Below are 23,223 nucleotides of genomic sequence, written 5' to 3' on the forward strand. Positions count from 1 at the left end.
GCACACGTCCCGGGGTACGCACAGTTGGCAAAGACGTTTTCCTGGACGCCGAGCGTGTACCAGCCGCTAAACGGCCCGAGGCCGACGCTTTGACCTTGGACAAGATCGCCGCGACCATTGGGCGAGAACCACGTCGCCGAATTCTGCGAGAACGGGCACACGGCCGGGAGGTTGTTGATGATCTTGATTTGGCCGCTCCAGTAGCCCGTGCCGTGCGCGATGGCCATGGGCTTCCATTGCACCGACGTCGTGTTGGTCTCGGCCAAGCTCTACTCGCTTATGAATGCAACTATTCGACGAGTTGGTTGATCTACCTCGGTTTGGATCACCTCGGTGCTCTCGACGGCGGTGACAGTCTCGTTGCTCTCGACGGCGCTGGCGAGCGCGAGGCCACACGTGGCCAGAATGAGGTGAGAGAGACCCATGCGCTTGTGCAGAAGCTGGTACGTTTGAAAATGGGAGGAAGCATTCGAACGGCGTTCCAAAGCGCGTTTCTCCCCGAATCTGGCAGAGTCAAAGATGCTGAGAATTTATACAAACGACGGCATGCCGTCGTTCGTGCCCGCGCTGTATGCGATGGGTGCGGCGTTGCCATACTCGACGAACCTGTGCATTTTTTCATCACTAAACTGACCACGACTAGGTAAGGGTTAGTAAACAGTTTATACACCCTTGTGTACAGGTAGTGCAATGTGGCCCAAACGGCAAACTCAAGTCGCTCCAGACCTTGAGCCTGTAGATGGCGACAGGTATCGACACTCGAGAATGCAAGCAAATACTAGTAGAGAAGATATCTGGACACAGATGAGAGAGCGGTTCGAAGCCGACCAAGCGAGTGTAGGAGCATGGATGCAGAAACAACCGCAGTTGTCGCCACATCGTCGCCGACAAGCGCCAACTATGGTCACTACAATGACACACGGTACTATGCAGTGTGATGACGCCTCTTGCGCGACGAGTAAGCTTGCAAAGTTGATGATGCCTCACTTGAAGCAAGGGTATATCTCTTATATACCCTTGCTTGAAGTACCTTGGATAGTTGTGTACTGGTCCATGGACCGAGAAATCTATCTGGCGAAATGCACCATACCCGAATCCCGCCTGCTCTGTAGCAGCAGTGGAGGCGCCAACTTGGTTGCTACTGCGGGGCACATCACTCGTCAGAATTGGAGCGGCTATCGCAGAAGCTTCCTTCGCCCTTGCCACATGCAGTGCGTAGAGGCTGCATCAAGACCACGGACAGATATAATCGTCAGCGTTAATGCCTCGTGGGTAGTATCGGCTTGACAAAGTTGACACTCTGTCGAAACTCGACACGAGCCTCAGATCCCATCGTCCGGTCCTCGCTCGTGCTTACGACGCGTTCACTCCCGCTCGGATATCGCGTATTCTGGATTCGAGGGGCTAATGATCTTGGATAGTTGGATAGCATCCAATTTGATTCAATTTTCAATCCGATAGAACGATATCCAAGCCCAGGACATCGTCGACAAAGCGCGCCGTCCACGGGCGGAGATAGCGGTCCCATAGCTCGCACCAGGCAAACCGCGGTGGCGCTTTGTCGGCCAAGAAGCCAGCGACCTTCGTGTGCCCTAGTGTCGTCGCCAAAGCGTGTCCGGCTGCCACGTGGCCGAGCAGCAGCCCTCCGAACGACTGCCAAAAGTACTCTACAAGTGCGAGGTGCCCGCCCGCGATGGCTGCGACGAACGCTTCGTCCACGCTCCCTTCGCTTCGGTGCTGGAGCAGGAAGGTCGCCATGTCTACGTGGCCCGCGCGGCTGGCGCCCGTGAGTGCATCGCGTGTGCAGCCTTCGCGGCGATGCCGGTGCAGGAAGCGCACGGTCGCCATGTCGTTGCGCGCCGCCGCTAAGTCAAACGCCCGCGGGTTGTAGCCCTCGGTGCGGCGATGGTGCAGGAATGCGACGACTGCCACGTGACCGTGCATGATGGCGCCCGTCATCGCAAACGACGAGCAGCCTTCGCCGCGCCGCTCGTGGAGGAAGCGGACGACGTCAAGGTGCCCGTTGGTCGACGCATAGTCCATCGCATGTCTGGTGCATGGCGCGCCGCGGTCGTGCAGCAGTTGTAGCATTGCTACGTGCCCCTGCTCGCAGGCTTCGTCGAGCGCACAGCTCGAGCACGACAGCCCCAAGTCGAGCAAGAACGCAACGAGCGCAACGTCGTTGCTCGCTGCGGCGTGATCTACGACCGAGGGTGACCCCAGCGCCGGGCGAAAGCGCAAGAGGCGCGCGATGTCGACGATCGGCAACGCGTGGCGCGCCGGCGCTGGCAGCGCGGTCCGAATCGGGTACGAGTGAGCACGGTAACGCTGAACGCAGCGGAGGTGCGCGGCCATCGGTAGCAGCGGCATCGGGACGCCGTCTTGGTACGCTGTGATGGCGGCCACGACGTCGCGGCTCAGCAGTGCGTCCAGAGCCGCCATGCGATTCCAAAGTGGCTCCCATCTTGACACTGAAAAAATCGAATGCACACGCTATCATTAGCAACCCGACAAGAATTATCACAAACCAGTCTCGAAAAGGGCGCGACACGTTAATTTCTCATTGTATCTTGAGCGGGCGCGGATGGTACGCGGTCGAGTCGGCCTTGCAGCTCCATAACTACTAGAGTTGATGTATTAGAGCCGTCACCGACGCGCGGCGAGTGTCAATGCGTCCACGTCGCCCACGTCGGACATCGACGACATCAACTGGTTTGACGATGCCGACGCCGTGTTTGACTACCTCGGGGACAATAGCCCAGCAATGGCCAAGCGAGTGTACGTCTTGCTCAATGATGTCGTTGACAGCAGGACCCGTGGAGTAGAAGCGAGACGGTGTCCGCCAAGCCCGCCACCTTATCTCGGGTCTGCATGTTGAGCGCGCAGGCACCTCTCACGCTCCCGTAGGCGTCGAGTTTGACGTATGCCACCGAGAAGGAGCGCAAGTCCAGTGTGTATGACCACGTGCAATGCGTGGCCGTGTCCCTCGGCGAGCCACGCCATAGCACAAGTAGCAAGGACTGCCTCGGTAAGGACGTCGCCGACAGTCCGGTCGTTGAAGAGCCCAAGGAGACCCATCTCCAAGCCAACTTTGATTTGGCGATCGCTACGATTGCGTCGTTGCAGAGCCAGCTCGGAGTAGCCGCGAGCACGAACGAGCGCTTGCGACAGGACCTCGATCGGTAGGTAGCGAGATGGGGCACAGGGATTGACGGGAACGGCGCGTAGGCTCCTCACGAGCGAGTCGACGGCCGTAAAAGCCGCTGATGCTGCCGTGCGCACCGTGGATGTGCTCCGAGAGCAGCTGCGCGTCTCGAGCCACGAGCAGCTCGCCAAAGTGACCCCGGTCGCCGACCCCATCGACCCCAAGCTTCTCGCCGAGCTCGCTGCGTACGTCGTCCGCGAACGAGAAGCCACAGACACGCATCACGTGTGTAGTGCCAAAGAGGCACTGACAAAGGCACTGTGGGAGCGAGATGCAGCGGTCGCCAAAGACAAGGATTCGGCCGCGAGCCTCAAGCAGTTGGAAACCAGTCTGTTTCAAGCCAGCGTGGACGTGGCGGCCAAGACGACCGAGCTCGCGCACCTTCACACCGCCCGTGATGCGTTAGCGGCCGAGCTAGCCCACGCCAAGGCGGTCGGCGCCGAGAGTCAGGCCCAACTCGAGCGCGCACTGGAGCGCAGCGACGTCCTGTCGGCGACTGCCGCGTCCGTGTCGGCCGAGAACACGGAATTGCACACTCGCGTACGTGGACGTAGTAGCTGCAGTTGTGAGCATGGAACTGCGATCAGGTGGTGACGTGGCAAGCCGAGGTGGATGCCAAGGCCGCCCAGATTCAGTCGTGGCAGCGCCTCGTGCCCCGATTGCATACGGTGGCGACACGACGTCAACACGTAGTCGTCAACGATCGTAGGAGCTGACCGAGGTCCGAAACGAGTGGCTCCAGTCCAAGCGCGTCATCAAACAAGAAATCAAGAAGACGCAGTCGTCGCTCCTCAAGTGGAGTCAGGACGGGACTGACGTCGCGATCCAGCACAACGAGCGCGTACATTGCGGATTCCACGATTTCGCAGCAAACACGCGCTGTAGGAGGTCGCGCTCGAGGCCAAGCACGCCAAGATTGCACAGTGGCAGTACCAGGTCAAGGTCGAGAAGCTTCGGTGTGCGAGCATCGAGCAGCAGCTCGGGAAGGCCAATGCAACCTACGATCGCGACTCGGCTCGGTGGCGCGACGAGTACGACCGCCTTCGTGACCACGTCAACGTGCTCCTCGAAGGTCGGTCACTTGCTTTGCGTTGCCACTATAAATTATAAACATGTCGCGTAGTCAAAGCCAGCTTGGCAGCGGAAGTCCGCACGTCGCTCGAGCGGATCCAGACCCTCGAGGCGACGCTGGCGCACCAGCGCTTGGCCTTCTCGCGCTTGAAGAAGAAGCAGTCCTCGCTGCAGCAACACGTAGAGGTAAGGTTGCACTTGGTCGTCTCGGTATTACGTCGACTTGTTCTCTGCACTAGATCCTACAGCACACCCACGCCCGGGAGCTGGAGCGTGTGTTGCTCCACAAGGCACTCGAGACGGTGTGCGCGTCTGATTTGCGGAGGCTGATCTGATGCTGCGTTAGGCGCCTGGCGCGGAGAACCAGGGCGAGTTGCCCCCAGGTACACACGACGTACGAAGATGCAACCACTCACCGTACGAAAATGGTAGAGTGGCTCGACTTTGTGCGCCTTGTGCAGGTCCACCGAGAGACGACACGCTTGGCATAAAACCGGAGGCTGTTCGATACACTGTATGCTGATTGGACGTCTGTCCACACGTCGTTGGGTGACGCGCCCCCGTTGGACTTGCGCTTTGCGCAGCTCGAAATCCAATACGAAAGGTGCACCCAGTCCGTGTGACGCGATCGTTGGCGGCTGCAGGACAAAGAAGCGGCCACAACAGACCGTGTGCACGTTGGCCGAGTCCAACGGCTGTCGTTGAAGTTGGCGCTCAAGCTAGAGTGAGCTGGACGAGGAGTGTATGACACTCGGAGCAATCGTCCCAGTTTATGAAAGCGACTGCGCCACGAAAAGGAGGAATTCAGCGCCGGGTTGAGGTCGCCAATCTGGCGCGCCGCGAGAAGAAGCCGACGCTGCGAACCCGAGAGACCACTCTTTCGATTCGCAGTGCAATGCAGTAGCCAAACGAGAAGCCAGCCCACATCCCGTGGCCGCCGCAAGCAGTGCTAAAGAACCCTCCTGGGTGTCGGCGTCGAATCAGATGGCGCCAATCTCAGCCTTCGAAAGCCATGGACCAGGACCCTCGACCGGGTGAGGCGTGAAAACGCATGCGCCTCCGTTGAGCGGCCAACGTGCACGGGTCGCACCGCCAAGGACCAAAATACCATTGCGAGAAGCTTGGTGCGACGGAAGGCTTCGGCGAGGCACCAGTGGTGCTGACAGCGCAACCGTTCACGTGCCTTCCACCCTTCCACCCCACGACCTCTCCAGTCGCACTGCAGAGATTTGGCTTCCACCAAATTGGGTTGTGGTCTGGGTTGTAGTCTGGGTTGTTCGCGCAGATTCTCACTCCCACGGCCTTTCCAGCACGCCGCGGTGACCAGATGGTGGCGAAATGCATACTAGCACCGCTTTTCACCGCCGAGCTCGCTAAATGGCTGGCCTGTCACCGCGCATTTTGGTCGGCCCCCCACCCGGGATGGCGCGCACCGGGGCGTCCCCATAAAATTTTATTCGGTGCCGTCCCGATCGCCGATAGAATTATCAAGATCAAATAGGATCCACGCATTAAAATACCCTTCAGAAACAGCCCCCCCTCGCAGCTGTGCTTGAACTTGCTGAAACAGAAGCCGCGACGACCAGCTTATTTCTAATTTTGTGCCAAGCGACGCAGACAAGTCATGACCGCGTCCGTGCTCGCGTCCATGAAGACGTCCATCTCGCACGTCTCCAAGCCCGCTGGCGCCGGCGCCCACACCCACACGCAGTACGTCGTCCGCGTCGCCGACACGCGCACCGAGACGACCGCATGGCTGCTCTACAAGCGCTACTCAGAGTTCCGGGCGCTGCGCGAAGCCTACCTCCATGCGACGCTGTGCGCGTCGTGCGCGTCGCTCACGCAGGAGAACTACATTACGACCCGGTTTCCGCGCCGCCACCTCTTTGCATCGAGCTCGGAGCGCGTGCTCGCCGAGCGCAAGGTCGGCCTCGGCCTCTTCCTCGACATTGTGACGGTCGCCGTGCGCCGGTGCGCCGACCCGGCGTGCGCCAGCCGCAGCCTCCTCGAAGACTTTATCGTGCTGCCCGAGATGCGCTACACATTTATCGACATGCAGCTCGACGAGACCGCGACCGAGAAGGCCATGGCGGCCGCACCGTCGCCAGCCAAGCAAATGTCCATGCCCGAGCCCGAGACGTACCACCGCCACTCGCTGCCCAACATGGAAACCAAGTCGCTCCTCGAGTTCAACCGCAAGGACCGCACGGCGCGCAACTCGTTCCCGGGCAAATCGTCGACTGCTGTCAAGCGCCAAGCCCACCGGTCATCGAGCGAGCGCATCAAGCGGCTAAAGCAGGAACTTGCCGTGCTCGCCATGTACCGACCACCGACCGCGCCGCGGAAGATGAAGCCATCCCTCGCCACGATCGAAGAAGTCGATGGCGACCTCCCCTAATTTCCTAACTTAAAATACGATAGTAGTCTTGTGCCATAGCAATTTTGACATTCTTCCCACTGTACCCTGGCCCATCGTAAAACGCGTTGCCTCGCAGTAGGTAAACGCTGGGAAACGAGGTAAACGCTGGGGAAACGAGGTAAACGCTGCGGTAAACGCACTTGGGTCCACGGCCCACTGTACCAGCTCGCGTGGCGGACCGAGCTTCAACATGTGAGGTCAGTCCCAATGTCCACCATGAGTCCTCGGTAGACACCCTATAAATACATATATTGCGTCAACAAGTCATAAAATATATTTGTAGAGGTAATTACACACCAACCCTTCGCGAGACCTCCCAGAGCCCCAGTTTGAGATTGCAAGCACGCGTCCATCGAGATACCGGTTGGTGGTGGTCGCCGATTCTTGCTCCGACAGCGACAAGTCGCTACCAATTCTCGTCTAGGTAGCAAGGTAGAACTTATGGTCTTATGGTCTTATAAGCTAGTATTTTATGGGCGTGTTGGAACTACCATAAGAAAGGAACTAAGCACACTTCAAAATTCTTTCGCTTCAAACGCCCGTAGCTTCGTCATGGCAATCTTGTCCTGTCGGGTGGCTTTGATTCAAGTTGAGGTGCTTTGCCGGCTCTGGCGCCAGAAGACCGGCCTGTCATTCCGGCCTCCAGGTATTAACACCAGGGCACATCTTGGCACTGACCCTATTTGAGTTTGAACCGGCGGATCAAACTATCATTTGCAATTTGCAGCTTGGCGTGTCGACCGAGATGGTGGTGCCCCATACGCTCAAGACGTCTATTTCGCACGTGACGCGCGTTGCCGAGAAGGGCTACGCCGAGTACATTGTGCAAGCGATCGACCGCCGCGGCGCGTGGGTGCTCTGCCGCCGCTACTCGCAGTTTCGGGAGCTCCGGAACGCGCTCAGGAGCATCCCGCTCTGCCCTTCGTGCACATCGCTCGTCGCCAACAACTACATCACCAAGCGGTTTCCGCGCAGGCGGCTCTTTTCAACAAATTCCGAGCGGACAATCGAAGAACGGCGCGTGCTGCTCGCTCTCTTCCTCGACGTCGTCACGCTGGGCGTTCGGGTCTGCGGTGACGCTTCCTGCATGACGCGCGATCTCGTGCACAACTTTTTAGTCATGCCCCATGAAGAGCCGGGCCCGCGTCTTCTCGGCCTTGCGAGTGATCCGTGGAGCGTCCCGCTTCTCACCGAGACGCCCGAGCTCTGCAGCAGCGACACTTCGCCAGTGCTTGGCTACACGAAAAAAGACCGACCGCGCACCAAGCTGGTCGCGGGACCAGTGGGAAAGGCCAACGTGTCGATGCGCGCCCGCATTGCGCGCTTACGGCAGCGGTCCGCGACCAAGCCGGCCCGCTCACGCAGCAAGATGGAGACCACCTTGGCGACGATTCAGGAAGGCTGTCCCGACACTTCACTGAGCTTCTAGTTGTGTCACCATGTCGTATTTATTGTATGTTGTGGACGCTGGCGTTCGGAACTCGTCCCTCTGCGCTTGGTGTAGCATGAATGATCCTCGCACTTGGGTACTCCGGCGACAAAATCACCACTTTCCTCCGAGCAGCACAGCTGGATTCAACCTTTGTGTAGCTAGCGAGGCTGTAGCTCCAAGCTACCAAAAAGCTTATTTGTCAAAGGGCCTTGTGCCACAACACGTCAGCGAATCCAACTGTACGCAGAGCACCGTGGTAGCCGACGCACTGGCGCGATGGAGCCGGACAGCGCCGATCAACGCGTTACATGTTACCAAAACGGGGATGCGCCGCTGCTTGGTCTCGACTTGACGGTGGCACTTGCCGATGTCCCGAGTAACGTGCGCACACTCGACCGACCATCGGCTCTTGCGCGCCGTTATCAATGACGTGTGCAAGTCGACGTCCAAAGGCCTCGGCACCTTTGCCGAGTACGTCGTGCACGTCCTCGATGTGCGGGCGACACCGGCGTCATGGACACTCCACAAGCGCTACTCGGAGTTTCGCACGCTCCGAGACGCGCTTCTTCGCGCACCGCTCTGCTCGCCGTGCCTGCTTTGTTTTCAGCAGCCCGAAATCACGCTGCGGTTCCCGCGCCGCCGCATCTTCACGTCGGGGACGGCGCGCGCCCTCCTCGAACGGCGAGAGCAGCTCGCGGTCTTTCTGAGCATGGTCACCCACGTTTCCCAGCGCTGCGCCGACAGCAACTGCACGACGCGCCCGCTCGTGGAAGGGTTTTTGATGGTGCCGCCGAGTAAAACGACGGCGCCAAGTATGCCGGACGATGAACCGCTCGACGAGCCGATCCCGATGCTCGAAGATCACCGCGCGCCCAAGCCAAAACCGCCGCCGATCATTCTAGTCGCGCCACGACGACTACCCAAGAAGGCGGCGCCGGCGCTAACAATCAACTTTCAGTCGTACCGGTCGGCTGTGGCCAAGATGGACCGCACCAAGCCGAGCAAGCTCGCGGTCTCGCCACTGCAACAACGGCGGCCACGCCAACCGTCCAAGCTGCCGACGATCGAAGAAGGCTCCCCGTTTCTATCCAGTACAATAAACGAAGACGAATATTGGTCATTCTACGCTACGAGCTGATGTTTTATATTGGGGCTGCATCCAAGATTGCATTGGGGGCGTTTGATTGGCTGAATTTGAGAGCGATTTTTCGAATCGGACTCGAAATTTGATTTTAGTACATTTTTGGCGCCAGTCGCAGGAGCCCAGTCGGTAGCTCTGGAAAACTCACAACAACAATCTCGTGTTGAATCGCGCCTGGTATATTCAAGTCTAGTGGCCTACCGCAGCGCACTCGCACCATGGACGTCGGAGCTTAGTTTGGCGGCAGTCCTACCGGTACATCCGCAATCGGCAGTACTTGATGGGTCCGTCCGGGCCCTTTCAGCTAACCAATCGCAGCGTAGCAAAGATGGCGACGACTGATCAGATGCAATCTTGTGCCCAGCGACGATGCGCTAGACTCCACTGACGCTAACCACGGCGAGATGCCTCGTCGAACGAGCCGGCCAAGGCGGAGCTTTCGAAAATGAGTCTACGATGGTAGGATAATGGTCGCGCCACTGACCACGGGCGATGAGGACACCTTCGAACCCAACTTGTGATCCCATTTATATGGCCTCAAACTTCATGAAGGATTCGCAACCCTCGTTGCGAGACTGGCCACAAGTACATTGCGCAAAGCGGCTCATAGATAAGGTCCTCCCTTGGAGCTTGTCGAGGTATTATTGTTGCCGCTCTTTGCGCTGTCCTGCGGCTCGTGAGCCGTACGAATGAATATTTTGATGGAGTTTCCACGAAATTTTGTGGTGAATTGCGGTGTTGTGGAGGCGATGGTCTCAAGTCAAGCACCATCTCTGGTACAAAGTGAAAACTCGACGTGGGTGCAAGTTCAGAAACCCGCGTCGCACCGGACCTGCCCCATCAGTGCCGTGCGTGAAATCCCGTCCCGTTTGATTGGCTATATCTGATGGCATCTCAGTTAATCATATCCGAATTCGGTCCTTCGAGTTGCTAGCGCATTACGGTACCACTGGCTCCATGCTGGCGCGAGATTATCGGCGCTGGCGACCGGAGTGCGATCGGGTCTCTGAAGGGGCTGCAACGCCATGCGCACTCGAGTAATTGCCAAGCGTCCGCACAACCATCGATCAATGCTGCAGCCCTCGGTCTACGAGATGAAGACGTCTATTTCGCATGTGGCGACGGCGCCCGAGCACCACGCCCAGTACGTCGTGCGCGTCGCCGATCCACGCACCGAGACCACTGCGTGGTTCCTCTACAAGCGCTACTCGGAGTTCCGCGGCCTCCGCGACGCGCTCTCGCAGTTGCACTTGTGTCCGCACTGCGATCGCGCGACGCAAGCCATCACCAAGCAGTTCCCGCGCCGCCACCTTTTTTCATCCACGTCCGAGCGCGTGCTCGAAGATCGCAAGGTGCGCCTGCACCACTTTCTCGAGGCCTTGGCCGTGGCCGCCGGGCGGTGCGTTGACGCCGCATGTGTCCTCCGCGGGCAGTGGCAAAGCTTCCTCGACGTACCCGACCTCAAGCAGCACAAAGGCGCGCGCATCTCTGCGGCCGCCGTCGCCCCGACATCGCTGCTCGAGTTTAGCAGTCGGAAGGACCGCCATGGCCGCCTCGTGCTCTATCGCGCGAGTGAGGCGAAGCGGCTCTCGGGCGAGCGCCCCGTGTCGCCTGTGCCGTCCAGCGCCAGCGACGTGTGCATCGTGCGACCGCGAATGCTCGTTTAGAGCGCGCAACGTCGCCAACTAGAAGTAGTCGACGACGGTCGACGGGCGCTGGCCGGTGGAAGTCAGCGTCGCGGACCGTCCTATAAGTTAAGACATTGTGTCAAGCGATAAGCAATCCATCGTAGTTGCGTGCATATGCCATCAGTTTACATCACGTCGCACATGCAAGTTGCATATAAAATGGCCATTGGGTTATTGGAGTCGGAGGGTTAGAATCCTGCGGCAGTCGGGGCTCGACGTGGAATACTGGACACAGGTGGTTAGTCGGAGCTGTCGGGTGGTCCGAGTACAGGAGCCTACGTGCGACCTCGCGCGAGCTATGACTCGGCGAGTGGGGTTCACCACGGGATGGATCTCTCCGTACGCAGCTCACTCCCAACGACCCAATGCTGGTGCCAACCCCCACGCATTCAGGCCTAGCGCTGCGTATGCGAAGTCTTTGTGTCATAATGAAGATAACGCGGACCACGTTCATATATATATGGCTGTTGCCCCGCAGCTAGCCACTAGGGTTAGGCTTGGCTCCTCTTCTCGACCCGATCCGTATTAATGAGACCGCCTTCCGGTTCATCGCTCGGGCTTCGGGCCACACGTTCTCACGCAATCCACCAGTTAAGTGGTTAATAGAGACCGGAAGCTCTAACTTCCATTCATTGCTTGTCCCACTCACTTGTGATCTCGCCACTCGGTTGACGTAGTATTTGACTACTGTACATTTACGGTAGCAATGGATGGATTCACTGTCATTTCCGGTGGGTGCATTAGATACGTGCGAGGCAGTCGGTGGCGAATTATGGTTCCCTAAAAAAATGAGGCATCAGTGCTCAAGTATACCCCTCGTCACCTCGTTAGTTTTGCAATTGAGCATCCCTACTCATCATTCAGACAACTCATCGCGACTTCAACGACCGTGACATTGAGCTGCAAGCTTATCCGCACTCAGTAGTAAGCCTCACGTTTCTTGCTCATACAGCCATCGGGACGGCCACTCTTGATGCAACTCTACTTTTTCGACCCCGACGATAGAACGCAAGGGGGAGAAGAGTGAGCTTTGGGCAGAGAGTCCACAACAAAGCTGACGAGTCAAGATGATTGAGGTTTGAAACGGAGCGTGCAGCTAGAACACGATTAGCTTGGAAATGAGCTTGGCGTCTGCGCCGTGGACGGTTGCTTCTTGGCCATCGCGGCCCGAGCAATCCTGCTGAAGATGGCGCACTAGCTTGACCGCGGTCCAAGAACCTAGCTTCACGCGTGCCGCGACATTCAACTCTGATAATCGCTCGGTTCGAGGCGTAGGCGGTGAGTGGTACATTCGTCGACAGGGCTCCGACGACCGCACTACAGCCAACGCGCATAATCAGACATTTCATTTGGCAACTTTTTTTTGCTACACTCGAAAACAAAGTAGGCACTATTCAATTTGCCTTGATCATGAAGCTGTGGATCCCGAGCCTTCTTTGCTTCCTCTTGGCGCTTGCCGTCGCGCAAGAGAGCCTCGACGACGTCGCCGACGAGCGCTACTACGACGCCGCGACGACCCAAGCGATTGCCTTTATCAAGAAGAAGATGAAAGCGCACTCGATCACTGGCATGGGCGTCGCCGTCGTCCGCAACAACAAGGTAAACTCTCGCCAAAATACAAAAATCCCATACAAAATGGCTGAATTAGACGGTTCTTGCAACGGGGTTCGGGCTCAAGCGTGCCAACGTCTCGTCCGACGTTGTGCGCTCCACGACGGGCTTTGAGATCGGGTCTGTCTCCAAGACGCACATTGCGATCGCTCTCGCCAAGCTCGTCGACGACGGGAAGCTCCAGTTCGCCGACACGGTCAAGTCCCGACTTCCGTGGTTCACACTCCAAGACAAGTACGCCGAGGCCCACACGACCATTGGTGACTTGCTCGCGCACAACTCGGTGCTCACTGATGACGGCGACGTACCGATGTTCTTTGGCCGCTGGGCGTCCGAGCGCGACAACGTCGAGAACCTTGCGTTCTTGCAGACGTATCGCGAGTTCCGAGCCGGGTATTCCTACGCCAACCTCGGGTACCAAGTGCTCGGGCAGGTCATCGAGGCTGTGTCGGGGCTCTCGTGGCACGAGTACCTCCAGCATACGATCTGGACACCGCTCGGTATGAAGTCGACGTACGCGCACGCGGGCTTGGCGCCGCCAGGGCAGCTGTCGTTTGGTCACTACGTTTGCAACAAGACGGTGATCGGGCCCTACCCGCTCTTCACCTCGAGCCTGACGATATTGAACCCCTCGTCGCCGTTCGTGGCGGCGGGCTCGATCGTCTCGACTCCGGCAGACATGGCGATCTTCACGCGATTTGTTCTGCAACATGGCGCCGGTATCTTCAAATCGCCGGCGCTCGTCAAGAACCTCGCGACGGGCTACGCGAGTCTTCCTCCCACCCGCGCCGCTGGTATGACGGCCTACGGCTTCGAGTACGACCCCGAAGGCAACGCATATGGTGTTGGCTACGGCTACGACATGACAGGTGCCCTCCTCTTTGGGCACCGGTACTTCACGAAATCCGGGGCCACGATGGCCCACTTCACCGAGACGGGGTATGCTCCGGGCGCCAACTTGGCCGTGACGCTGCTCTCCAACACGGCCGTGAGCGGCGGGCCCAGCCACGATCACGCCGTCTTGACGCTCATGCAAGTATACATTCTCGGCATCTACCTCGGTGTTCCCCGCAGCAAGCTCGACGCGACATGGGACACCGCGTTTGCCCTGGCCGACAAGCTGTACCCGGCTCAACCTTGCGACAGCCATTTCTTTGGGAAGGAGCCGTGGCCGAGTGCCGACTTGCCCGTGCCGGGCGCGTCCACCCTCGCTGGCACGTATGCGTTTGCATCATCGCCCACGTACAGCGGCCCCATTACGGTCCACGCGACGCAAGACAAGCTGTCCATGCGCTACTACTCGTACGACGCGCCGCTCCTGCCGCTCGGGAACAATACGTTTGTGTGGGCCATCGACTTTATGGCATCGACGTTCGTTGTGCCGTTTACGACCCAGCCGGACGGCAGCGTCGCGCTCGAGTTCTTTGGGTCCGTTGCCGTCAAGGGTTAGGGAGTACATGTACCGGCAAACTAAACATGGATGCACAGTGTTTTTCACAAGGACCGTTCAACTGTACTGCCTTCGCAGCATCGCAAATGCATTGCCAACGTTTTGCACGCTGCCCGTGTACATCGGTAGTGGCTTCGCAGCCATAGCGCGAAAGCAGCTCGAGTACATGGACTGTACCCGCGTACATGGCCAGATACATGGCTGAAACGCCTGTGTCAAAAACGATCCAATCAGCGATGCCCATCAATAGAAAAGGCGCGGAAACTTCCATTGATGCGCAGGGTTGGCCCAAGGATACTACAGGTAGCGCACTTGCAAGGACATATTAACTTTACTCGGACGCTCACATTCTCTTTGGATCCCATGGCGACGACAAGTTCTACGCACGTGCCCCGGACGCTGTGGTACGCGGCCAAGACGGGCGACCTCACGCTTCTCCGAACGCTTGTCGAAGTCGAGAGCGAGCATTTCGACGCTGAGGACGCCGAGTTTAAGACGCCCTTTTACTATGGCTGCTCGTGCGACCACCCGCATGTGCTCAAGTATCTCCACGAGCTCTACGCTGCGAACGGCCTGGCGCTCTCCAAGGACCAGCTCCAGTGGTGCGATGTGAGCTGCCTCATGCCGGACGTGCGCGCGTTCCTTCAAGGCAAGACGACGATCGACCAAGTGATTGCGGACCGCGACCTCGAGGTGCGCTGGGCGGCCATGAGTATTTGGGACGCTGCCGCCGAAGGGCACCTGAAGAAGCTCCGGGAGCTTGCATCCACCGACCCAGCAATCGTCACAAGCGAAAACACCAGTGGGCAGAGCCCGTTGCAGGTCGCCGTCGCCACCAACCAAATCGCGGCGGCGGGGTACCTCTTGCCATTGACAAAGGCAGCGATGGAGGGCGACGCGTTCGATGCGCTGATCACGCGCTTGGTCGCGCAAACATCGGTCGACATGATGCTTCAAGTCCTCGCGGGCAAAGCGACGATGAAGGACATCATGATGTACCAGCGCCGCCTCGCCATTCGATAAACCTACGTCGTCCATCCGCTGATCCCAACACAACAAGCTTGTTTTCCCAACTGTGAGCTTGGACGATGCGTGGATATTGTCTGATACGAAGACGACGATATATCGAAATGAGCCAATTCAACGCGTTTTATTGGACAACTTACAGTGCATGTGTGTTGGTTCAACACGTAAACACATAATAGGAGTACGGTATAACTTTAGGCACATAGCTAAACGGGCCTATCTGCCACACAGCGAGGATCTCCCACTGCAGCTCTGCGGGAAGCTCGCCACAGGTCGAAAGTCTGACTGCGCATTGGATTCGACGATCCATGTCATCCCGCCCAGCGCACCACCTGGCATTTGCGACCACATGGTCGCTGGATTTCTACTCTGCCTGCCGCTAGACGTTGTCGGGCACGGCAGAGCACGGCAGGTATAAGTATATCTGAGGTATCACGCGCTGCTGCGAACAAGCAAATCTCTTTGTCGCGAGCCGAGTCTTGTTCTGGCAAGACGAGATCGCAATTCAGGCGCTCGCTCCGACACAAACAATCGAAGGATTTAGCGCTAAATCTGGTCGTTTGCGCTGTGATTTCGCATGGCATAGCCTTCCTTTGACGATCCAGATCCTTCGTCGCACGTCAGGTTTACGGGAGTTGATAGAACGCAGCAGGATCCAACTTGAACAGACAATAGATTAGTACATGATTACATGGTCGAAGGGAACCGAATCGTGCCGTCATCAAGCTGGCGCGACGCGTTGCCCGAGACGTTGGGGAGCAGCACCGGGCGGCCCGTCGCGTTCACGCCGGCAAACGTGCTGTTGGCGAAGGTGCCGTTGATCGCGGTGCCGTTGGCCAAGGTGCCGTTCCAGCTGACCAGCGTCACGTTGAACGGAAGGAGGATCGTCGGCTCCGAGACGTTGCCGGCAAGCGTCACGTTCGTGAAGGTCGCGTTGATGGCGCCAAAGGTGCCGTTGACCGCGACGAGCGTCACGTTGGCAGGCACGAAGGAGCTGTTGGCCGGGAGAAGGATCGTGGCGTCGGTGACGTTGGTCTGGGCGACGGCGGCGACGGCCGAGAGGAGGAATGCGATAGGGGCAAACATGCTTGTGGTGCTTGGCGACAAAATGTAAAGTGGTGGGTGAGAGGCAATGCAGCCAAAGCAGCTGCCCAATCGCAAGCCGGGTGTCCCAAGCGGGACCCTCCAGAGTCCTTGGAGCGAGTCAAATATTCGATCCAAACCCAGCTGTGTTGAGATTGCCTTCGAACTTCGGCATATCACGCCGTCTGCGCCGTGCACTTCTTGCTTCGAACTTCGGCCTCAAGAACTCGGACGGTGGACATGCGAAGGGGCACGGCTGGTTCGTTGACCTCGTCGGTGAACCTAGCTGGCGGCGCGTAAAGACGCACTGGGCGCTTCACAGCGTACAATGTAAGCTGCCTCGCACCTCTACGCAAGCCGTCTGTGGCAAAACGACGACAGACCTTCGCCAGGCGCCGTTCGAAACAGGCGCAAATTCAGCTGGGCGCGTCACGCCTCCTGGATACGAGACAGGTGTCCTTCGATTCCGTGGGACCGAAGCGAACAAGAGATCCGACATAATTGTTGACGCTCGACTCCCAGTGCTACGTATGTACATGTCGTCAACGAGTTTTGCACACTGGCACGTACCAAAGCACGGCTTGCCGCTTCTCGTACATACCGGAATTCACCGAAGGCTGTCAGTCCCACGCCAATGCCTTGGCGGTGCCGGTCTTCTTTGGTTCCCACGTCGTGCAACGGCTGCACCGCACGATGTGCAACAGCGTTCCGAGTGATTTGATCCAGCGCTCTTGTTGCTGCCAGAACAAACGTTGCAAGCGCACTGTACTACCGGTAGTACTGCTCGCTGATCCAGCGACCGACAAAGCACAGAGCGAACCACGTTCGTCTCGTCGACAAGATGGCATGGTCGCCCACCCATCATCTGCTTGACACGACCGTCAAGCGTGCACCCAAGCCCAGACCCTAGCCGATCATGTGGACGCTCCATCCTCATTGTAGAGCTTTACAGCTACAACTCGGTCGCGTCAAGCGCACACCGAGGGTCGGCCACGGTGCAGTCGACCACGAGGCCGTAATGGTCGCTGATCTTGATGCCGGTATCATCCAGCGCCTCTTCGCCGAGAAGCGCGATGCTGGTCGCGTGCCACTGCCCGCGCTTGATCAGGACGCGGTCGTAGCGCATGATCTCGTGCCGGTCGGCGATGCACACGGCGTTGTGGGCGCCGTCAAAGGTCGCGCCGCGCACACCGGGGCACAGCAAAGGCCAAACGTCCTCAAACTCGGGCAGCGCGATACCGAGCACGTCATTCTCGAGCGGCGTCAAGCGATCGCACTCCTTTCGGTGCCAATCGCCCCACGCCTGCGTATCGTCAAAGTTGAAGTCCCCACAGAGCACGGCGTTCGCATGCGGCGCGAGGGCGGCGGCACAGGCGCGGAGCTGCGCCGCACGCACCGCCGGCGCGTTGAGCGACTCGAGGTGGACCGTGCCAACGACGCCGGGCAGCGCACCCATGTGCCCTTCGACGACGCACGTGACCATGGAGCGCCCCATCTTGGAGGGTAGCGGCGTCGTGGCAAACGCTGGGTGCAGCGTTCGCCGCGCCAGGACGAGGCAGCCGTAAGGGTACACGGGCTCGGGACTGTGGTCGTACGTGGCTTGCAGTAGCGCCGACGCCTCGATCGCTGAAAGCACCTGCGGCGTGACCTCTTGGAGGCAGACGACGTCGGGGTTGAGCGCAAGCACTTGCATGATGAGCGCGTCGAAGCGCAGCGCTTGGTCTCGATGGTCGAACCACATGTTCCACGTCACGACGCGGAGGCGCGTCGGATCCGACGGTGTCGACGCTGCCATCGCGGCCGTCCATCGCGGAGTATCGATGGGAAAGGCCGACGGCGTCAGATCCAGCTGCGGAAGCTCCCGGGTGCTCCCGTCGTCGCGTAGTATATAGCGCGAGCCGTCGGCCCGCGTGTAGATCGTGCGTGATGGCTTGAGCACTGCCTTGGCGTGGGCCAGTGCAGTCGTCGACAAGCTGGCCATGCTGGACAAGCGCAACTGCCAGCTCGCAAAGGCTCCGTCCTTCCCTCTGAAAAGTGTTGGTCCAATTGTAAAGAAGGAATGGTTCGCTGCGCGGACGAGCCAACTGCGTTGGGAAGACGAGTAAGCGATTACCTAGTCGAGCACTACATATAAACATGACTTGAGATGCCCGCACGGAGATAAGTCGTGATGGGCCAAAGCCGTCCGAGTCTCGAACGATGGAACATCGTCTTGTGCCAAGTTGAAGCTAGGGAATTGCACTTTGGAGAGTGATGGACACACGACCAGATTCGCTCCGCCGCTTTGCACTATGCATTCGAATCGGACTAGATAATTATTTCCCTAAACAGCAATCCACGCACGAGTCTTGTTGGATAGATGATGGATACGTCGACCCAAGGCAGGATAGGCCATCGCATCCTGGTACCCAAAGCAATCTTGTGTCTTTACCTTTCATCAGCCAATCACATGCGCGCTCGTCGATTTTGTCGATGCCGATTGGCCAAAACGGTATCTTTCGACCGACGCCACGAGATTTCGTCGCACATTCACAAGACCGATGCGAAGACTGTGGCTCGTGCTCGGGCTCGTGGCGCGCCTCGTGACGCCGCAGCATCTGCAGACAACGCTCCACTGGTCCAACACGACCTTGGTTGCTGCCTCCGGAGCGAGAGACGCCGTCCACGCCGTTCTAGCGTCCGCAATGAGCCTTGAGCCCGCCGACCTGCAAGTGCGCAGCTTGTCGACGGTCGCGTCCAGCGATGTGGCAATGGTCCTATGGCTTCCGTACTCCCGTCCGACGATGGCAGCGCTGCAGAGGCGCTTTCAGATGGCTGTCGCTGGACATATTGTCCAAATTCTCACGACCGACTATATTGAGAGCGACGCGCCGTCAGGGCCGTGCTTCAGCGCCGCGTCCGTCGTCCCACTGGATTTGTTTCTGAGCAATTCTGCGTGGCCAACGTTCCAAGCGGACGTCGAGGCGTACGTTCGCGCACCTGTGGCACTGGTCGACGTGACCAGCGACAGCTTTACGCTCTGCGCGTGGACATCACCCGAAGCAGCAGCAACGACACTGGCCGAGTACCTTTCGTCGCAAACGACCGGCCTCACCGCTGCAGCAGCTCGACCGACCCCATCGAATATTTCAGTGGAATCGGCGCCGCCGACACCGACCGAGCACGACTGCCAAGGGTCGTTTTGTGCTGTCTTGCACTGGTCGATACCCAGCGCGCTGGTCCTAACAGCACCGACGGAGCTCGCAGCGTCGACGACACTGACCCGCGCCAGCACCACACACGTGCGCGACGGAGACTTATGGCTTGTGTCGACATCCAACGACGGCGCTACATTGGGGTTTCGCTGCGTCTTGGCGTCGGCCAGCGGCCCTATCGACTTGACGTGGGCAGCGGAAAGACCATCCAGCGACGACGGTAGCGCGTCATCGGTGCTGACACCGTTGATCCTTCCCGACAACTGGAGCGCGCACTTGGCGTCCAAGTGGCATGACACGCACGTATTCATGACGATCGCGCTGTCACCACCGACCGACGAAGACGCGACTTGCATCGAGCTCGATGCGTGCTTGGCCGCGCTCGTCGACTGGCCGCTGCTGACAGCAGACCTGCGTGCCATGGACCCAAACTCGCGTGCCGACCTCTCATACATGTTTGCATCTTGTGACGCTGCGTCGTGGCACCAGTGGTACCTCGCAAATGCGCTCTCAATCGGCGTTTCGGTGGCTTTTCTCTTGACACCGGCGCAGCAGTCGCTCGACATCGTGCAAGCTCCCGGCACTCTGTCCGTACATTGCAACGGGACATTTAGCGAGATATCGTATGCCACGGCCGAGAGTCTGGGACGAGATGTGGCGGCCGCGATCGCCACGTGCATCCGTGGTGACGTGACCACAACTGACGCATTCACGCTGACGTACCCGAGCGCATACCTCGGACCGACGCTGTGGTTGACATCGGACGCTGTTGTCGTGCACTCCACGCCAGCATCGCTCGTTGCGGTCGCTCTTCCTAGCTAATAAAGACATACGTTCTTCGCTCTTGAGCCATCATCAACGCTTGAAAGTAAAATTCCTTGCCAGTCACGATACTCCAACACCGCAGACAAAATTGTTGCACTACATATAGACTTGTTTTTTATTCCCAGTTTTAGCGATAGACAATTTTGTTTGTGTGGTGAGATGTGCATAATATATTCTAGTACTCTGGGTACGTTGTGGAGGTCCCACGCTACAAAAGCTTGGCTTCAATGTCTTTGACGAGGCCCTCCGAGACTTCCCACAGCTGCCGCGCGAGATCGGCGTCGGTGGCTTTCGGGTGCAGCTCAGTACTGAGCTGGCAGTCGGCGTAGTAGCCGCCCGGTTGCACGGTCGGGTCCAGCGCCGCAACGACCGTCGTCGCCGCACCTTGCGCGATCGACTTCATTGGCTCTCGGAATGCGCGCATCAACATACCCGTGCGCAAGCCCGAGAGACTGCGCGCGGTGCTGGCAATACCCATGTGGCGGGTGAGCTCAGTCGCGACAATCACACCAGGATGCAGTGCGACCGAAATGACGTGCTGGCTCGCATACCGCTTGTTGAGTTCGTTGGAGAAGAGGACGTTGGCGAGCTTGGCCATCCCGTAGCGCTCCCACTCGTAGTACGACTTGTCGCCGCTGAGGTCGTCGAGAAGGATTCCTTCGTCCGGCGCGTAGAGGTTCTGGCCCATGGACGAGAGGTTCACGACGCGCGCGGGGGCGTCCGCCGTGCCCGTCCACTGCAGCGCCGGCAATAGCAGCTTGGTCAGGTAGAAATGACCAATGTGGTTGACGCCAAACTGCATTTCCAGCCCGTCGGTCGTTGTGGTCTTGGGACAGGCCATGACACCCGCGTTGTTGATGAGAATGTCCAGCCGCTCGTGCTTGGCGCTGAACGCCGTCACAAATGCTTTGATCGACGCCAACGATGCCAAGTCGAGCTCCAAGAACGAGACCTTGGCGTCGGGCTGCGCTTTGAGAATCAGAGCCACAGCTGCTTCGCCCTTGGGGGCCGAGCGACAGGCGATGACGACGGTGGCACCTTTAGCCGCGAGGACCCGCGCCGTCTCGAGGCCGAGGCCCGTGTTGGCGCCCGTGATGAGCACGACCTTGTCCTTGCAGTGAGGAGCGAACGCGTCGGCGACTTGGTCTGCGGTTGTCGTGGCGTTGAAGGCGCCGTCGGTTGATGCTGACGACGCTTGGTTGCCCATTGCCCGATCTAAATTCAAAATGAGCGTGAGCTGTGGCGGTTGGGTGATTGAGTCATGCGTGATTGGCTCGTTTTCGCAGAATATCCGCCAATCACGCATCAGGAATCGTTCTACCTGGCGCCATTTTGGACGTTTGGGGATCCATGGACGAAAAAAATAGAGTCGAGACCGGTAATGAGAGCTACTAGGCGAGTGGGAAGGTATGAGACATAGCGCAGTCGAGTACGTTCGAGCAGCTCGCATTCTCGCCAAGCGCACGTTCCCGATCAACCGACACGACCACGGCCGTCTGCGCGAACCCCAGCGTCTCGAGGCGCTTGACCAACGCGATTTTGCATGGTCGTGTGCAGAATATACTTGAATTTATTGTTTCCCTTCCACCTTGTTAGTGCTATAAGAGCCAACAACAAGTAAGAGAAAAGTCAACATCAAAAGAGCGTTAGTAGGCACAAACTAGGGCAGCTTGGCCACTACCTCGTTCACGAGCGACTCGCTAACGTCCCAGAGCTTGGCCGCGAGGTCAGCGTCGGTCGCTTTCGGGTGGAGTTCGTCGCTGACTTGGCAGTCCAAGTAGTAGGCGCCCGGCACAACGTCGGGGCGGAGGGCCGTCGCGACCGTGGTTGCCACGCCCTGCGGGATCGACTTGAAACTCTCACAGAAAAGCCGGCGCATCGTGCCCGCGCGCAGCCCCGAGATTGCGCGCAGAGCATTGCCGAGACCCACAAAGCGCGAGAGCTCCGAGCTCGGGATCGAGCCCGGGTGCAGCGAGACGGAAATGACGTTCTGGCTCGCATACCGCTTGTTGAGCTCCTTGGCAAAAAGGACGTTGGCGAGCTTGGCGTGGCCATAGCGCTCCCACGAGTGGTAGTGCTTGTCGCCGTTGAGGTCGTCAAATAGAATCCCTTGCTCGGGCGCAAAGAGATACTGTGCAAGCGACGCGAGGTTGACCACGCGGGCCGGCGCGGCCGGCGTCCCCGTCTTGATCAGCGTCGGCAAGAGGAGTTTGGTCAAGTAGAAATGGCCAATGTGGTTGACGCCAAACTGCGTCTCAAACCCGTTAGTCGTTGGCGCCTTGGGACACGCCATGACACCGGCGTTGTTGATGAGGACGTGCAGTGCGTCGTGCTTGGCCTCGAACGCAGCTGCAAACGCCTTGATCGACGCCAGCGACGCCAGGTCCAGCGGCAGAAACGACACTTTGGCGTCGGGCTGCGCGCTGAGGATCGACGCGACGGCCGCGTCGCCTTTGGAGGGCGTCCGGCAGGCGATGACGACGGTCGCGCCCTTGGCCGCGAGGACCCGTGCCGTCTCGAGACCGAGGCCCGTGTTGGCGCCCGTGATGAGCACGACCTTTTGCGGGACCTCGGCGGCCAAAACAGTAGCGACCTGCTCGCCCGTGGTGTAAAAGTCGAACGCGGCTGGCGTCAGTGGCGCCGAGTGATGACTGCCCATGTCGCTGGAGCTTGGGAAGTTTGATTGTGGCAACCTGTTGTCGTCAAGCGGTGAAAGTCCGTCCATGATTGGCTGGGACGGGCCAATCGGTGGGGTGTTCAGCGAAAAAAGACACCAATCAGAGACGGCGATGGATTCGTATTGCGATACCGTTTCTAAACGACGGTGGCGGGAATGACGTGGCGTGGCACGGCGGACAAAGCCGACGATGAACGAGATCTAGTATCTGGTCCCCCTCTCCTCTACTACGAAGTACCGTGCGTACCCAAGCACAAGCACAAGTTTGTTGAATGGGATTCAACAAATTTGTCCTTGTCCTTGTGCTTGACCTTCTCCACAGCACCTTAGCTTGAGCCGCGAACGAGGTAATACTTGAGTCCAAGGCAGTCTTAGTTGTATTGGTCACTAGAACTTAGTCT

The 23,223-nt window shown here is 58.7% G+C and overlaps 14 protein-coding genes across 14 annotated transcripts; 8 read left to right on the forward strand and 6 right to left on the reverse strand.

The window, feature by feature from the left end:
* Positions 1-34: 34 nt before the first annotated feature.
* On the reverse strand, positions 35-445 carry SDRG_09349 (hypothetical protein). The gene is made up of 3 exons (XM_008615275.1): positions 315-445; positions 133-269; positions 35-94 (listed from the first exon to the last, which is right to left on the reverse strand). Exons 1-3 carry the CDS (start codon positions 423-425, stop codon positions 67-69), a joined length of 276 nt encoding a protein of 91 aa, XP_008613497.1. The 5' UTR covers positions 426-445; the 3' UTR covers positions 35-66.
* Positions 446-1,413: 968 nt separating this feature from the next.
* On the reverse strand, positions 1,414-2,465 carry SDRG_09350 (hypothetical protein). The gene has a single exon (XM_008615276.1). The coding sequence runs from the start codon at positions 2,440-2,442 to the stop codon at positions 1,450-1,452; it is 993 nt and encodes a 330-aa protein (XP_008613498.1). The 5' UTR covers positions 2,443-2,465; the 3' UTR covers positions 1,414-1,449.
* Positions 2,466-2,542: 77 nt separating this feature from the next.
* On the forward strand, positions 2,543-4,890 carry SDRG_09351 (hypothetical protein). Its single transcript, XM_008615277.1, has 13 exons — positions 2,543-2,587; positions 2,642-2,778; positions 2,826-2,865; positions 2,908-3,182; positions 3,229-3,390; positions 3,439-3,745; positions 3,793-3,873; positions 3,915-4,046; positions 4,091-4,277; positions 4,329-4,462; positions 4,516-4,578; positions 4,623-4,659; positions 4,709-4,890. Exons 1-13 carry the CDS (start codon positions 2,585-2,587, stop codon positions 4,765-4,767), a joined length of 1,617 nt encoding a protein of 538 aa, XP_008613499.1. The 5' UTR covers positions 2,543-2,584; the 3' UTR covers positions 4,768-4,890.
* A 947-nt stretch (positions 4,891-5,837) lies between these two features.
* On the forward strand, positions 5,838-6,716 carry SDRG_09352 (hypothetical protein). Its single transcript, XM_008615278.1, has one exon. The coding sequence runs from the start codon at positions 5,901-5,903 to the stop codon at positions 6,672-6,674; it is 774 nt and encodes a 257-aa protein (XP_008613500.1). The 5' UTR covers positions 5,838-5,900; the 3' UTR covers positions 6,675-6,716.
* A 701-nt stretch (positions 6,717-7,417) lies between these two features.
* Positions 7,418-8,124, forward strand: SDRG_09353 (hypothetical protein; the record flags this gene model as incomplete). The annotated part of the gene is made up of 1 exon (XM_008615279.1): positions 7,418-8,124. The coding sequence occupies exon 1, from the start codon at positions 7,441-7,443 to the stop codon at positions 8,122-8,124; it is 684 nt and encodes a 227-aa protein (XP_008613501.1). The 5' UTR covers positions 7,418-7,440.
* Positions 8,125-8,454: 330 nt separating this feature from the next.
* SDRG_09354 (hypothetical protein) lies at positions 8,455-9,265 on the forward strand (the record flags this gene model as incomplete). Its single annotated transcript, XM_008615280.1, has 1 exon — positions 8,455-9,265. Exon 1 carries the CDS (start codon positions 8,495-8,497, stop codon positions 9,263-9,265), a length of 771 nt encoding a protein of 256 aa, XP_008613502.1. The 5' UTR covers positions 8,455-8,494.
* A 1,021-nt stretch (positions 9,266-10,286) lies between these two features.
* On the forward strand, positions 10,287-11,076 carry SDRG_09355 (hypothetical protein). Its single transcript, XM_008615281.1, has one exon. It carries the CDS (start codon positions 10,294-10,296, stop codon positions 10,933-10,935), a length of 642 nt encoding a protein of 213 aa, XP_008613503.1. The 5' UTR covers positions 10,287-10,293; the 3' UTR covers positions 10,936-11,076.
* Positions 11,077-12,360: 1,284 nt separating this feature from the next.
* On the forward strand, positions 12,361-14,065 carry SDRG_09356 (hypothetical protein). The gene is made up of 2 exons (XM_008615282.1): positions 12,361-12,555; positions 12,605-14,065. The coding sequence occupies exons 1-2, from the start codon at positions 12,367-12,369 to the stop codon at positions 14,015-14,017; spliced, it is 1,602 nt and encodes a 533-aa protein (XP_008613504.1). The 5' UTR covers positions 12,361-12,366; the 3' UTR covers positions 14,018-14,065.
* Positions 14,066-14,332: 267 nt separating this feature from the next.
* SDRG_09357 (hypothetical protein) lies at positions 14,333-15,218 on the forward strand. The gene has a single exon (XM_008615283.1). The coding sequence runs from the start codon at positions 14,381-14,383 to the stop codon at positions 15,038-15,040; it is 660 nt and encodes a 219-aa protein (XP_008613505.1). The 5' UTR covers positions 14,333-14,380; the 3' UTR covers positions 15,041-15,218.
* Positions 15,219-15,588: 370 nt separating this feature from the next.
* Positions 15,589-16,895, reverse strand: SDRG_09358 (hypothetical protein). Its single transcript, XM_008615284.1, has 2 exons — positions 16,697-16,895; positions 15,589-16,650 (listed from the first exon to the last, which is right to left on the reverse strand). The coding sequence occupies exon 2, from the start codon at positions 16,127-16,129 to the stop codon at positions 15,731-15,733; it is 399 nt and encodes a 132-aa protein (XP_008613506.1). The 5' UTR covers positions 16,130-16,650; positions 16,697-16,895; the 3' UTR covers positions 15,589-15,730.
* Positions 16,896-17,018: 123 nt separating this feature from the next.
* SDRG_09359 (hypothetical protein) lies at positions 17,019-18,171 on the reverse strand. The gene has a single exon (XM_008615285.1). The coding sequence runs from the start codon at positions 18,105-18,107 to the stop codon at positions 17,079-17,081; it is 1,029 nt and encodes a 342-aa protein (XP_008613507.1). The 5' UTR covers positions 18,108-18,171; the 3' UTR covers positions 17,019-17,078.
* A 465-nt stretch (positions 18,172-18,636) lies between these two features.
* SDRG_09360 (hypothetical protein) lies at positions 18,637-20,236 on the forward strand. The gene has a single exon (XM_008615286.1). It carries the CDS (start codon positions 18,667-18,669, stop codon positions 20,140-20,142), a length of 1,476 nt encoding a protein of 491 aa, XP_008613508.1. The 5' UTR covers positions 18,637-18,666; the 3' UTR covers positions 20,143-20,236.
* On the reverse strand, positions 20,234-21,381 carry SDRG_09361 (hypothetical protein). Its single transcript, XM_008615287.1, has one exon. It carries the CDS (start codon positions 21,350-21,352, stop codon positions 20,354-20,356), a length of 999 nt encoding a protein of 332 aa, XP_008613509.1. The 5' UTR covers positions 21,353-21,381; the 3' UTR covers positions 20,234-20,353.
* A 310-nt stretch (positions 21,382-21,691) lies between these two features.
* SDRG_09362 (hypothetical protein) lies at positions 21,692-22,823 on the reverse strand. Its single transcript, XM_008615288.1, has one exon. The coding sequence runs from the start codon at positions 22,802-22,804 to the stop codon at positions 21,806-21,808; it is 999 nt and encodes a 332-aa protein (XP_008613510.1). The 5' UTR covers positions 22,805-22,823; the 3' UTR covers positions 21,692-21,805.
* Positions 22,824-23,223: the final 400 nt, after the last annotated feature.

Source organism: Saprolegnia diclina (assembly GCF_000281045.1).
Source record: "Saprolegnia diclina VS20 unplaced genomic scaffold supercont1.30, whole genome shotgun sequence".
Lineage (NCBI taxonomy): Eukaryota > Oomycota > Saprolegniomycetes > Saprolegniales > Saprolegniaceae > Saprolegnia > Saprolegnia diclina.